The sequence below is a fragment of the Eretmochelys imbricata genome, chromosome 3 (genome assembly GCF_965152235.1).
Source record: "Eretmochelys imbricata isolate rEreImb1 chromosome 3, rEreImb1.hap1, whole genome shotgun sequence".
Taxonomy (NCBI): domain Eukaryota; kingdom Metazoa; phylum Chordata; order Testudines; family Cheloniidae; genus Eretmochelys; species Eretmochelys imbricata.
The window spans coordinates 144,793,327-144,807,079 of NC_135574.1; the positions used below are offsets into that span (position 1 = coordinate 144,793,327).

At 40.2% G+C, this 13,753-nt stretch overlaps 1 protein-coding gene across 1 annotated transcript in view; it reads left to right on the top strand.

Moving 5' to 3' along the window:
• The window catches only part of CRIM1 (cysteine rich transmembrane BMP regulator 1), a 309,698-nt gene that overhangs the window by 162,974 nt on the left and 132,971 nt on the right, over positions 1-13,753 (top strand). The window contains exon 6 of the mRNA XM_077811884.1: positions 7,743-7,925. Within this exon, the coding sequence (XP_077668010.1) occupies positions 7,743-7,925 (183 nt within the window). The remainder of the gene's footprint in view (positions 1-7,742; positions 7,926-13,753) is intronic.

The window sequence follows — 13,753 nt, forward strand, 5'->3', positions numbered from 1 at the left end:
GCAAAAAAATCAGCAAGATTTGGTGTGACTACCTTCCTCCACTTTCCCCTTTTTCTTTTTACTCTCTACTCACTATTTCTTCTTGCTGTTCTCCTCCTCCTGCCCAAGTGATGCCATCCCCTCTTGCTTTCTAATCTCCCACAACCTTTCTCTCATCCCCTTTTCACCCTTCTCAACATCTCATTCTCATCAGATTCCTTGCCCTCCCAATGTAAGCATGTTTTGGCCTTCCCTATATTATTAAAAAGGGAGGGAAAAAATCCCCCCTCCTCTTCTCCTCAGCACCTATATCTAGGTGCTGTTACCTGCAAACATGACTTTAACTGCCATCAAATTGTACTACAGAATCTCTACGGAAAGAAATTCCATGCTTGAATAATAAGAATATAGTACTAGGAATAAACTGCCCACTACCTGATTGGGGTGGTGATGGTATTGTGAAATGCTCAGGAAGATTAGAGAGGCTACAAAACAGAATACCCAATTATAATGGGGGTTTTTAATTATCCTCAGATTGACCAAGTACATGCAGAGATATAATTTTTAGACAATGAATGACTGCTTGTTGGAGCAGCAAGTCCTAGTTCTGCTCCACAAGGTGAATATAGCTGAACCACTCAGTAATAGTACCCATAATGTAATTAAATTTAGCATCCTTGTAGGAGGGAAAATACCTAAGAACCCACCACAATAGCATTTAATTCAAAAAGGGAAAGTACACAAAAGGAGAGAGCTAGTTAAATGGAAATGAAAAGGAATAGTCACAAGAGTATAAAAGTATTGCTCAGGCATGCAGGAGTGAAATCAGGAAGGCCAAATCACACTTTAAATTGCAGCTAGCAAGAGATGTTAAGAGTAACAAGAAGGGTTTCTTCAGGTATGTTAGCAACGAGAAGAAAGTCAAGGAAAGTGTGGGCCCCTTACTGAATGAGGGAGGCAACCTAGTGACAGAAGATCTGGAAAAAGCTAATGTATTCAATGCTTTTTTTGCCTCTGTCTTCGCGAACAAGGTCAGCTCCCAGACTGCTGCACTGAGCAGCACAGCATGGGGAGGTTGTGACCAGCCCTCTGTGGAGAAAAGTGGTTCGGGAGTATTTAGAAAAGCTGGACGAGCACAAGTCCATGGGACTGGATGTGCTGCATCCGAGGGTGCTAAAGGAGTTGGCGGATGTGATTGCAGAGCCATTATCTTTGAAAACTCATGGTGATCGGGGGAAGTCCCGGATGACTCAAAAAAGGCTAAAGTAATGCCTATCTTTTAAAAAGGGAAGGAGGAGGATCTGGGGAACTACAGGTCAGTCAGCCCTACCTCAGTCCCTGGAAAAATCATGGAGCAGGTCCTCAAGGAATCAATTCTGAAGCACTTAACGGAGAGGAAAGTGATCAGGAGCAGTCAGCGTGGATTCACCAAGGGCAAGTCATGCCTGACTAATCTAATTGCCTTCTATGACGAGATAACTGGCTCTGTGGATGAGGATAAAGCAGTGGACGACGTGTTCCTTGATTTAAGCAAAGCTTTTGACAGGGTCTCCCACAGTATTCTTGCCAGCAAGTTAAAGAAGTATGGGCTGGATGAATGGACTATAAGGTGGATAGAAAGCTGGCTAGATCGTTGAGCTCAACAGGTAGTGATCAATGGCTCCATGTCTAGTTGGCAGCTGGTATCAAGCGGAGTGCCCCAAGGGTCGGTCCTGGGGCTGGTTTTGTTCAATATCTTCATTAATGATCTGGAGGATGGTGTGGATTGCACCCTCAGCAAGTTTTCAGATGACACTAAACTGGGAGGAGAGGTAGATACACTGGAGGGTCGGGATAGGTTACAGAGGGACCTAGACAAATTAGAGGATTGGACCAAAAGAAATCTGATGAGGTTCAACAAACACAAGTGCAGAGTCCTGTGCTTAGGATGGAAGAATCCCATGCACTGCCACAGACTAGGGACCGAGCGGCTAGGCAGCAGTTCTGCAGAAAAGGACCTAGGATTACAGTGGACGAGAAGCTAGATATGAGTCAACAGTGTGCCCTTGTTGCCAAGAAGGCCCATGGCATTTTGGCCTGTATAAGTAGGGGCATTGCCAGCAGATCGAGGGACGTGATCATTCCCCTCTATTCGACATTGGTGAGGCTTCATCTGGAGTACTGTGTCCAGTTTTGGGCCCCACACTACAAGAAGGATGTGGAAAAATTGGAAAATGTCCAGCGGAGGGCAACAAAAATGATTAGGGGACTGAAGCACATGACTTATGAGGAGAGGCTGAGGGAACTGGGATTGTTTGGTCTGCAGAAGAGAATGAGGGGGGATTTGATAGCTGCTTTCAACTACCTAAAAGGGGGTTCCAAAGATGATGGATCTAGACTGTTCTCAGTGGTAGCAGATGACAGAACGAGGAGTAATGGTCTCAAGTTGCAGTGGGAGAGGTTTAGGTTGGATATTAGGAAAAACTTTTTCACTAGGAGGGTGGTGAAGCACTGGAATGCATTACCTTGGGAGGAGGTGGAATCTTCTTCCTTAGAGATTTTTAAGGTGAGGCTTGACAAAGCCCTGGGTGGGATGATTTAGTTGGGAATTGGTTCTGTTTTGAGCAGGGGGTTGGACTAGATGACCTCCTGAGGTCAGAAAAATATAGAAAGGGGCATAAACACCAGGAACTTAAGTATATAAGTATGATGAGGCAGGGCAAAAAAGAATTTAAAGAGCAATCATCAAAAGACTAAAAAAATGTTGCTGTTAGTTTTTGTAAGTATATCAGAAGGAGGAAGTCTGCCAATTAGTGTGGCCCCGGACGATCAATCTGCTAAAGAAGTACTCAGGGAATACAAGGCTGTTGTGGAGAAGCTAAATGAATTTGCATCGGTCTTCACTGCAGAGGGTGTCGGGAGATTCCCACATCTGAGCCATTCTTTTTTGGTGAAATATCTGAGGAACTGCCCTAGATTGTGATGTCATTAGAGGAGGTTTTGGAACAAATTCATAAATTAAACAATAAGAAGTTACCAGGACCAGATGGTATTCACCCAGGAATTCTGAAGGAACCCAAATATGAAATTGCAGAACTACTAACTGTGATATGTAACCTGTTGCTTAAATCAACCTCTGTACCAGACGACTGGAGGATAGCTAACATAGTGCTGATTTGAAAAAAAGGCTTTCTGAAAGTCCAAGTATACTGTATTAAATAGTAGGGATAAATGGTCACTTTTCACAATGGAGAGAAGTAAATAGCAGGGTCCTTCAAGGATCTGTGCTGTTCTGCATATTCATAAACGTTCTGAAAAAAGGGGTGAACAGTGAGGTGGCAAAATTTGCAGATAATTCGAAATTACTCAAGATTGTTAACTCCGAAGCTGACCTCAGAGTTACAAAGGGATCTCGAAAGACTGGGTGACTGGGCAACAAAAAGGCAGATGAAATTCGGTATTGATAAGTGCAAAGTAATGCATAGTGGAAAACATCCCACCTATATGTACAAAATAATAGGGTCTAAATTAGCTGTTACAACTCAAGAAAGATGTTGGAGTCATTGTGGTTAATTCTCTGAAAACACCTGCTCCATATGCAGTGGCAGTCAAAAAGCTAACAATGTTAAGAACCATTAGGAAAGGGCAAGATAATAAGACAGGAAATATGATAATGCCACTATATAAATCCATGGTACACCCACAGCTTGAATACTGCGTGCAGTTCTGGTTGCCCCATCTCAAAAAAGATACATTAAAATTGGAAAAGTACAGAGAAGGGCAGCAAAAATTATTAGGGGTATGGAACAGCCTCCATATGAAGAGATTTTCAAAATACTGGGACTGTTCAGCCTGGAAAAGAGATGACTAAGTGGGGATATGATCTACATCTAGAAAATCATGAATGGTGTGGAGACAGTGAATTAGGAAGTGTTGTTTACCCTTTCGCATAACACAAAAACCAGGGAGCACCCAAAGAATAGGGGTGAAATAATAGGCAGGAGGTTTAAAACTAAGATTAGGAAGTTCTTCTTCACACAACTCTGTCTACCTGTGGAACTCATTGCCAGAGGATGTTGTAAAGGCCAATTATAACTGAGTTCATTATAACTGAGTTCAAAAAAGAATTAGATAAGTTCATGGAGGACCCCATGCTCTGGGGTCCTGATCCATGACTACAACTCGTAGGCATTATGGTAATGGAACTCATAATAGATGCTGTTGCCACCTCATTGTGGCTGAGGTATCATGGCAGTGAAGGGCACAGTGATATATTTGAAACTGAATATTTTAAGTACATTTTTAATTTAAAGAAAATGGTTGCCCTATTCAAATCATTCTGTCTCTCCATCTTAATTACTTCATGATAAATATATTATGGCAAACTCAGAGCCTTGAGAATTATATACCCATAAATCCTGTCAAATCCTGATGGTCCAAAGATGCAGATTCATAGTGAGATATTTATTCCAATTTTTTTTCATTAAGGACATTTACCATCTTTTTTCAAGATTACAATTATTGTTTGATATAGTTTTTTTTTTTTTTTTGCCTTTTAACAGTAAGTAGACATTCTCGACAGGGAATTTCTCTGCTGTCCTAGTCAGGCATAGATTCAGGGCTACACTCAAAATCAGTGAAATAATGAACAAGTGGATTAAAGACCTTTTTTATTAGCACTTTCTCCTTTTCAAGAAACTTTTAAATGCTCAAATAAATTTGTTAGTCTCTAAGATGCCACAAGTACTCCTTTTGTTTTTAAACTAACAACTCAGAGTACATACAATTGTAATATTTCACAAATCTTTATGTGAATCGCTTTCTAATGAGGTCTTAGCTAGTTTCCTGGACACAATAGCTCTTATGGCATTTCCTCTTCTGGTCTCCCCCTTTCTCTGTTTTTTATAATATGCCTTAAAGACAGAGAAATAGACCTATATAAATTAAACATCAGAATCGCTAAGAGAGAACCAGCTTCAACCTCCAAGTTTCACAGTAGCAGTCCTACTGCATACCTTGGGACTGGAGTTGAACATAGACACCTGAGTTGGGGATATTTAAAAATGTCATTGAAATGCAGTAAAATCTTAAAGAAAACTTGTCTTAATGTTAGAGGCGCACGAAGGGGAAAAAAATCTCTAACCTCACAAATTAAGATGTTTCGTTAATTTTACTGCTTTCTACAAAAACCTGCTAATTGTAAATTTTAATTTAATTATATGATACACACGCATGCACACACATACACACACACTCACACACAAAAGTTAGTTCTAACAATCACTTCACAGCCAACAAAATCTTAGGCCAAAACTTACCTTCAATTTGTCCCAGGGGGCAGTCTTGTGAACAAAGCTGTGGTGATGTGATCTTGGTGGCTAAGGAGATGTGCTTGCTGTATTCTGGACTAATTGAAGCTCTTTTAAAACTTGACGTGATTACCTATTTAGGATTCCAGGATTGTCACCTGTCTGTGTCACTGCAGCCTAAAATGTCTGAGTCAATGTGAAGCGATGGAAACAGCTACAAGCATGGTTGAGAGCTCTTTTTGTTTAGAATATCCACAAGGTTCAAGGATCACTGCGATTCATGATCTGTTACCATCCATTGTTTTAAGTTCTCAGCTATTTTGACTTCGCAAATTACACCAATGCAGTGTACAGCTACGGTAAGGCATGTATATTTGCCATCCCAAGAGCTCTAAACCATTGTTACATCAGAAGTAACACAATGAATTGCCACCATTACTGTATAGCAAAGTTGCATGCAACAATTTAATTGGTTGGATGAAGGCGAGACTACAGATTATGGATTACTTGGCCCAAATGCCACACCCATGTGATAGTATGGGTTTCCATTTACTAGTGCTTTATATATGTTAAATTGAAATAGTACAACTTGTAGATTATGAAGCCGTACATCATTCTATCCAGGTTCATGTATGGTAAGATGGGGAAATTGTAGATAGAAGAGTGTGTGTGTGGTGTGTCCAGAAGACATGAGGAATCCTGAAGAACCCCAAGACTGTGAACCAGTTTGACGAGCTAAAGACATATGCCTTCAACTAAGAATGAAGTGATAGTGGTTGATAGATATGCACCCTCTTCATGAAATAGTCCCAGTTTGTAAAAACTCTATAAAATGTTAATTAAAAAGTTCTACTGTAACATATATGGCATATACAGAATATGTGGTAATGTAAAGTGGTGCAGTGGTTTTGTTTATATGACTTTGGGATCACAGCATTATTCATGAATTAGTGGGTCATTTCAGATTATCACCATTCATATTGTGGTATTACACCATACAGTCACACATATAGAAAAACTATATTTTAGCAAAGTTTTTAGAAGTTGTTAGTTAATTTGTATTTTTATATCCATCCACCTGTAAACTTAGGCTGCGAGTTATACTGGGAAACTAACTTTGGGCAGGTCTCTGATAGAAAGGAATGTTACAGCTCATACATTTTAGAAATTTCTACATGGTATCTAAAATTAAACAACATTATGGATCAGGTGTTGCAAATTAAAGTCCAATAGCGCTTCCTTCCCCTGGCTGCTCAGAGAGATTCCCCTTGCCTACCATGCGCCTCTCCCCAGCTGGGGGAACTGTCATTTTATCCCCTCTATCTCCCATCCCATCACTATCCTTGGACCCCTCACCTCCCTGCAACCTTTAAATCTACCTCTTGTTCCCCCTCACTCTCCCGACCCACCATTCATAGTGTGCCTGATGCTCCATACAGGCCTGTGTCCTGTCCAGCCCCTGAACCATAAAGTGGCAGCAATTTTGCCTGTGAGCATGGCGTCAATCTCATTGAAAACAGTGGGAGGTGGCAGCCAACTTTATTATGTGCAGCCTCACTTCCACATGCAGATAGACTGCAAGGAAAAAGCAGCCAACTTGTTGACAGTAATGGGAAATGGTGGTCATTTTAAATAAAGGAAAATTTGTCAGTTGACAGCCTTTCATGTTTTCATAAGCAGAGTTGTGATAAAATCATGAGAGGTGGTAGTACTGATAACTTGTAACTAAGCAAGACTAGAAAGAACTGATCAACACCATTGTAGAGGGCTAAGTAAATTTTAATTCTAGTCAATACTCAAATTATAAAGGTGCAGAATTATGTTTATATATAATCTTGCTGCCCTGGGAATGTTTTTGAATAGTATTTAACTGTCTTCCCACTGAAGAAACAGACCCTCAAATATTTTATGTATTTGAAAGATCACAAACTAGGGAAAAATAATTGTTTTGGGAAAAAAATACAAAGCTTTGTTTAAAAAAGAGACATTTTCTCTCACTGTCTCTGTATCACTTTGTGTCACCGGCAGCATGAGTTTGTTAAACTTCAGAGTGGACTGCAGAGCTCATCTTTTCTCCCTGGCCTATAATGAGTTGAGTGATGGGTAGTAGTGGCATTGGTTCTCGTGGAGATTCTGCTGCGGGCAAGGTTAAATTAAATGTAGTTGCTGGTATTTTTGGTCTTTGGATAATTGTTGGGCATATGCTTGTTTTTTAAAAGGGCTCTCAAGAGCTTCAAAACCTTTGAATGGGTGCTTTTTCATTGTAAAGTAATAAGAATAAATGGATGGCCATATTTGGAATTCACATTTTAAAATTACTTTAAGATAGTAATTTCCTTTTTTCAGCACAGCCTTTCACCAAGGATTTTTGGTATTTTTGCTAGGGGCAGATATTCTTATGAGAGAGAATTCTTCTTTGTTTATAAAATTATTTAAAACTACAAAATCCACTTTTTTTCTTTTTATTTCTTTCAGAAGTGAAGCCAGCTTGCATATTTAACAGTGTGGAGTATTATGATGGAGACATGTTTCGAATGGATGCCTGTCGTTTCTGTCGATGTCAAGGTGGTGTCTCGATTTGTTTCTCAGCCCAGTGTGGTGAGCTGCACTGTGACAGGTACTATGTGCCAGAAGGAGAGTGCTGTCCAGTCTGTGAAGGTAATTTTTTTCTTAATATTCACTTATTACAGCTGCTCTCTCTTATTTGTCTTTTAAGTGGTGATTAGCTCTCTGAGCCAGTGTGCGTTGTCACATTTTGTCATTCTAAAGTTTTGGCAAAATATAGATAGTGTTTTTTTAATCCAAATTATCTTCTACAGTTGCTGGCTGCTATGTTTGGTGCACTGTTTCCACTCTAGCCACAGCTATCTCATGCCAGGTACAAGCACAACCGTAATAATTAAAAAATGGCTTAATTCCTCCTGAAGGCCTTGTATCGCGGAGGCTGCTCCTTGACTCTGTATCCACACAACTAGATGGACTGCTCTGTTGCACAAGTCTCCCATTAATTAACACCCTGCCAAAAAAAACCCCAGACTTCCTTCTGCCTTCCGTCAACATGACACGGATTTCTCTGCTTTGCATTTATGGCGGTTTATTTCCAAAATGGGTAGGCATATGGAATGCTTGTGGTTCCAGTCTGAGAGTGGGTTGTGCTCTCTCTCTCTCTCCTTGATAGCCTTCTTCTCTGTGTGCCATGCTGCTATGATCTCTCTCATTTTGGGTGACTCTCTCATTGGCCTAAAAAGGATTATATAGGAAGTCTCACATTAATCTCTGGCTTACACCAACACTGAGACAAGAAATTATTTGATGCATCCTTTGCCAGCTATGTCTTCAAGGACGACTACCACTCTTAGGTGGCTGAAGCTGCCAAAACTTGAGTTTGTTGAGATCAGGAAGCAGAGAGAGAGCTCTTTGAGTTATTGGGTGGGTTGCTCCAACTTTGTTCCTTTTCCATTACGCTTTTAGAGGAGTTGATCCAGATGAGTTCTGAATTGCCTAGCTTGAGCAGCTGCTCCTTAGCTAAAGTGTTCAGTATATACAGTATGTATTGGTTTGGTCCTGTAAAGTCCCTTAGGGTTTAGGTCTTGTGTTTCTTTCAGATCACTTGTGAGCAGGTGAGATAAGCCAGGATGCTTAATCTAACCATGTCCAGATTTGTACCTTAGGAGGCTGGAGACAAAGCATCCTCAGTGGAGGGGCTTCAACAAGGAGATGGCGCTCTCCGGTTGATCTGACAGAAACTCATGTTTGTTGAACATTAGAGCATGCTGTGAGACTCCTTGGTTTGTCCAGCTCGTATTGGTGGGCTCGTTTTGGCTTGTTTGAGGGGTTTTTCATGGCTGTAGGATGTGAATGTATATTGTCGTGGTCTTTTGTGACATGTTCTTATTTTGTAATTTATTAATACCCATGCATATGACTAAGGGCAGGTCTACACTAAAAGCGCTACATTGGCGCAGTTGCACTGCGTCTGGTGAAGAGACTGTGTGCTGACGGGAGAGCATCTCCTGCCCACGTAGCGCCAGTGTGGACAGCGCTTAGGTCTCTGTAATTTGCGTCGCTCAGGGGGTGTCTTTTTCACACTCCTGAGTGACATAAGTTAGATTGATTTAAGCGTTAGTGTAGACGTGCCCTAAGAGTCGAGATCTGAGTTCTGTTCCTAGCTCAGCTGCAAAATTAGTGTGTGATATTCGGCAAGTCCCTTAAACTTTCCTAGCCTCGATTTTTCCATCTGTAAATATGGATTTTTCAGTTTCCTACCTCACACTAGTGGTGTAAGGATGAATTCAGTAAAGTTTCTAAGGCATATTAAGATCTATAGAAGAAAGGGGCTATACAAGTTAAATGTTGCTGTTGTTACTTAGGTAGAAATATTTAATTGATTACAGCCTGGAGAGTACTAAATGTGGCATGTGACAATATACTCTTTCAATGTTAACTCTGGATCCAGTCATGTAACCGTTTCTCACCTGAATGTGTATTTCTTACTCACATGAGTAGTTCTCTTGAGTCAGTGGTTCTCAATCAGGAGTACACAGAGGTCAACTGGGGGTAGGTCAACTCATCTAGATATTTGCCTTATTCAGTGTTTCTCAACCTGGGGGTCGTGACCCCGATGGACTTCGTGGGACAGTCACAAGTTCAGGTTCGGGGAGTCACAAGTTCAGGGCTAGCGTTAGGGGGTGGCAAGCAGGACAGTTTCCTGGGGCCGCATGCCACAGGGGACCCTATGAAGATAAGTTACATGTTTCAGCCTCAGGTGGCAGGGCTCGGGCATAAAGTACACTGAAATATAAGTGCAATATTTATCTTCCAATAATTTATTTTATAATTATATGGTAAAAATGAGAAAGTAAGCAATTTTTCAGTAACCGTGTGCTGTGAAACTTTTGTATATTTATATCTAATTTTTGGTAAGGAAATAGTTTTTAATTGAGGTGACACTTGAGGTATGCGAGACAAATCAGATTCCTGAAAGGGGTATAGTAGCCTGGAAAGACTGATAACCACTGCCTTAATTGGATGGGGTTTTTGCTTCAGTGGGACTGTTTGTATGCATAAAATTTCCAGGATCAGACCTTATAAGCATAAACATATATATGTCAATTAAAATTAAACGATATTTGATTAATGGTGTGGAAACCGCTCTCTCTCTCTTTCTGATGATTGTGTGGTATGTTCACTGTTGTATCTAAATGACTTTCATACACTCAAACATAGGGGCCACTTCTCTGCCAGAGTTACAACACAAAGAAGGTGGCCCATGATCTCTCTTGTTTACTGAAAAGTTGGTACTACGTCATTTGTCAGCAACTTATTCTGACAAATGGTTCACTACTATGTTAGGCTGCTTTTAAAAAAATCAGATTTACCTTTCCTCATCTGAGACAGTACAAATGGGACTGCCAGGTTAATTAGTTTTTATTCTCTCTTAGATGTTGCGAGTTAGGATATCAGAAACTTCAAATGGAATTCTCTTGGCGTGACTGGTTCCTGGTAGACAGGATACAATAGATAATGATTAGACAGTTGTCAGCAGAACCCCATCTCTCAGATCTGGTTTTTAGTCTCAGCTGTTTTTTAATTTGGCCTTGTCTGATACAACAGTCAGGCTCTTGCTTCATTTGCCTGGTTGTCTGACATTGGTCTTGCGTGCTGCTTATATGCCTCCTTTTCTGGTATGGCTTCCCATATCTTGATGTCAGGGAAGTATGGGCTCTGGCTTTTCAGTAACTGGCAAGCAAAATACTTGTTCCCTTCTTCTGTAAATCCCTTTTGACTCAGTTGTGTCCTTTTGGGTGAGGTTAGGTGTTTGGCTCTCTCTAAGGGATTCTAATTTTACTACTTCTCTTGGTGTGATAGGGCATGCCCTGTTCCTGTCATTTTTGCTGTCATACATTGTTCATTGATCTTCCTTTTGGAGATATCACCCAGTGCTTCGTCTCACCACCTTTTACATGCTCATGTAGCCATACTATTTACACAGACATTCAGCATAACTACCTTTTTTTTATTCCCAGGTGGTAGAAGTGGGAAAAGGTCTCTCCACACAGAGAGCTCCCTTTATCAGGCCTAGCTAGCCTTTTTCTCTCTCTTGATTCTCCTCCACTGTGCACTTCCTTCTGGTGCTCTTTTATCCAATTTCCTTGTCAATAGGCTAATTAGCTTATAATTTACCTGGCCCCAATCTGATCTGGTAATCAGGAACTTCCTTAATCAGGCTCTCTGGGGGGACTAATGGTTTAAACAGTGACCAGAGTGCTAGTTCAGTTGCTGATTTCAAGCACTCTGTTGCAATTTGGTATAAAACCTCTTACAACCCCTATCTTAATCAATCAAATTCTGTCCACAGGACACCTATCAAAGTTAGCTGTCTCAGCTCCTTGTCTGATAACATTTTTCTTTTTGAATTTCCAAAGTGGTCTATGCTAAACAGAAGCTAGAAAGACATCAGTTAATCCTCAGATGTTACACATTATTACTTACTTCTGTTCTGAGTGTTGGGGATTTTTGGTGGACTTTCTTTTCCTCAATGTTTTGTTTTCTTGTTACAGTTGCTTATTTTGTCTACTCACAATTTTCCTGATTATTTGAACTGTTTCTTGATGGATCCTCCGTGCTCTTTGCCTTTACTTTTGAGCTCACAAATAGTGGTACAGGCATCTACCAATCTTTCAAGACCGAAATCTTTCTGCAGCTTCTGCAATTCCTCCAGAATTTCTTTGGAAGCAAGGAGGAGTGTGGCCATTGTAACACCCCTTCAAGGAGTGTAATCTACTGTCCCTGAGTAAGCAAGACTTGCTCTTTACATCCATGACAATATGCATTGCTTGTGGAAGATCTCTCAGTGCTCTCCTTCTGCATTTGTATAAAGGCTAGTCACAGTCCCGCCCATACAGTTTTATGAGAAGAGATATCTCCTCATTCTTTTCCAATGAGTATGGCTTATATTGGTTTGGGGTAAGAAAAATTAAATAATTACATAAAAACCCCGTAAGTTTAAAGAACATTACGGTTGCAAAGACAAGACCTCAAAAGATAAGAATTACCAGAATTAAGCTGGTCTGTGCAGCCTTAATTTTGCCTCCTTGTGTTTGTGCATTTTGATAGTATTGGCCATCATTGTATAAAAAGTTTGTGGCAGAATGAGGTGAAGAGCTTAGCAGTCCTGAGTTTCCAGTCCAATGCCTTGACCAAAAGAGAACATCCTTATTTCTTTTAAAGAATTTTGCTGATTTACCATCTTGTGCACTGAATGAAACAGATGTCCGTAAAAAAAGTACTGTGTGATCATGTCACTCAGTTGCATCCAGTTTTATTGCAATGAATACCCACACAAAGTGGAAAAAATCTGATAAGTTCAATAACTTTTGAGTGCTTGACTTTGCAGTCTTAATGTTCTTTTAATATCATGTTTTTAGTGTAATTTCCTAGGATTTGGGGGAAAAAAAGAAAAGAAAAATACATCATATGAGACCATAATGATCCCCATATAAGTCATGGGTGTTTTAGATTATTTTTACACAGAACCTTTAGTTGCACAGCTCATATCTCATATCTTTAGTTGCACAGCTACAGGAGTAAGCAATAGGAGTAGTAAACTGTTATTTGTGAACTAACCGTGAGAGGGAAATGGAAAAGCTACTTTATCAGTGGTGTACACAAGCATTTGCTGGAGAGTGTTGAAATGGTGAGTCAGGGTTTGTAAACTCTTTGTATGTTCTGGTGGTTATAGATGGCACAGCCAAGCATATAAGTTTGGCACATTCATTCTGCAAGATAGTGTGATTATAAGTGAGACTTGGGTATACCACATTAGAGAGAAGGTTCTATTTTTGGCTCTGCCAGAAGAGATCACCTACAACCTACTTTTTAGAACATATTTAATATATGTTTAAATATAATATATATTTAAAATATGTAAAATGTGGGGAATGATATCTGACTGTCACTTAATTTAGGGGTATGAAGACTTGTTCAATAATAAGGGGTAGGAAGTGAACAGAATTATTAATACTAGTAAGTGGAATAGGGGAGACTAGAACTCGCAGTCTCCTGGTTCCCTGACCAGCTCTTTTCCCAAAGGGATAGTTACTGTTACACTGTTCCATTAGAACTCAAGCTTTGTGGGGCTGTGGAGCATCCTCAGTGCAGATGGAAGGTAGTGTGGACGTGTAATATTTTCAGTGCAGATAAAATGTCAGTGGGGCCCCTGAGCATGCTCAGTGAAGAACCAGTATTCAGAGATTTGAACTTTTTAGAGGCTTGCTGTTAAACTTTTGTAAATGGTGAGATGTGCAAATGGTTATTTTTCAGATCTACAATTTAGCCAAATCCAGGTAGATTTTCATGGGTACAAAAAAAGGCAGCTGTCTGACTCCAGTGTTATCTCCTGCCAACATTAAAGTTCTTGTTCCAAACCAGAGAAGCACTAGAGCTCTTCAAAGGACAAGTGGGATAATTTTTTAACATTATCAAAA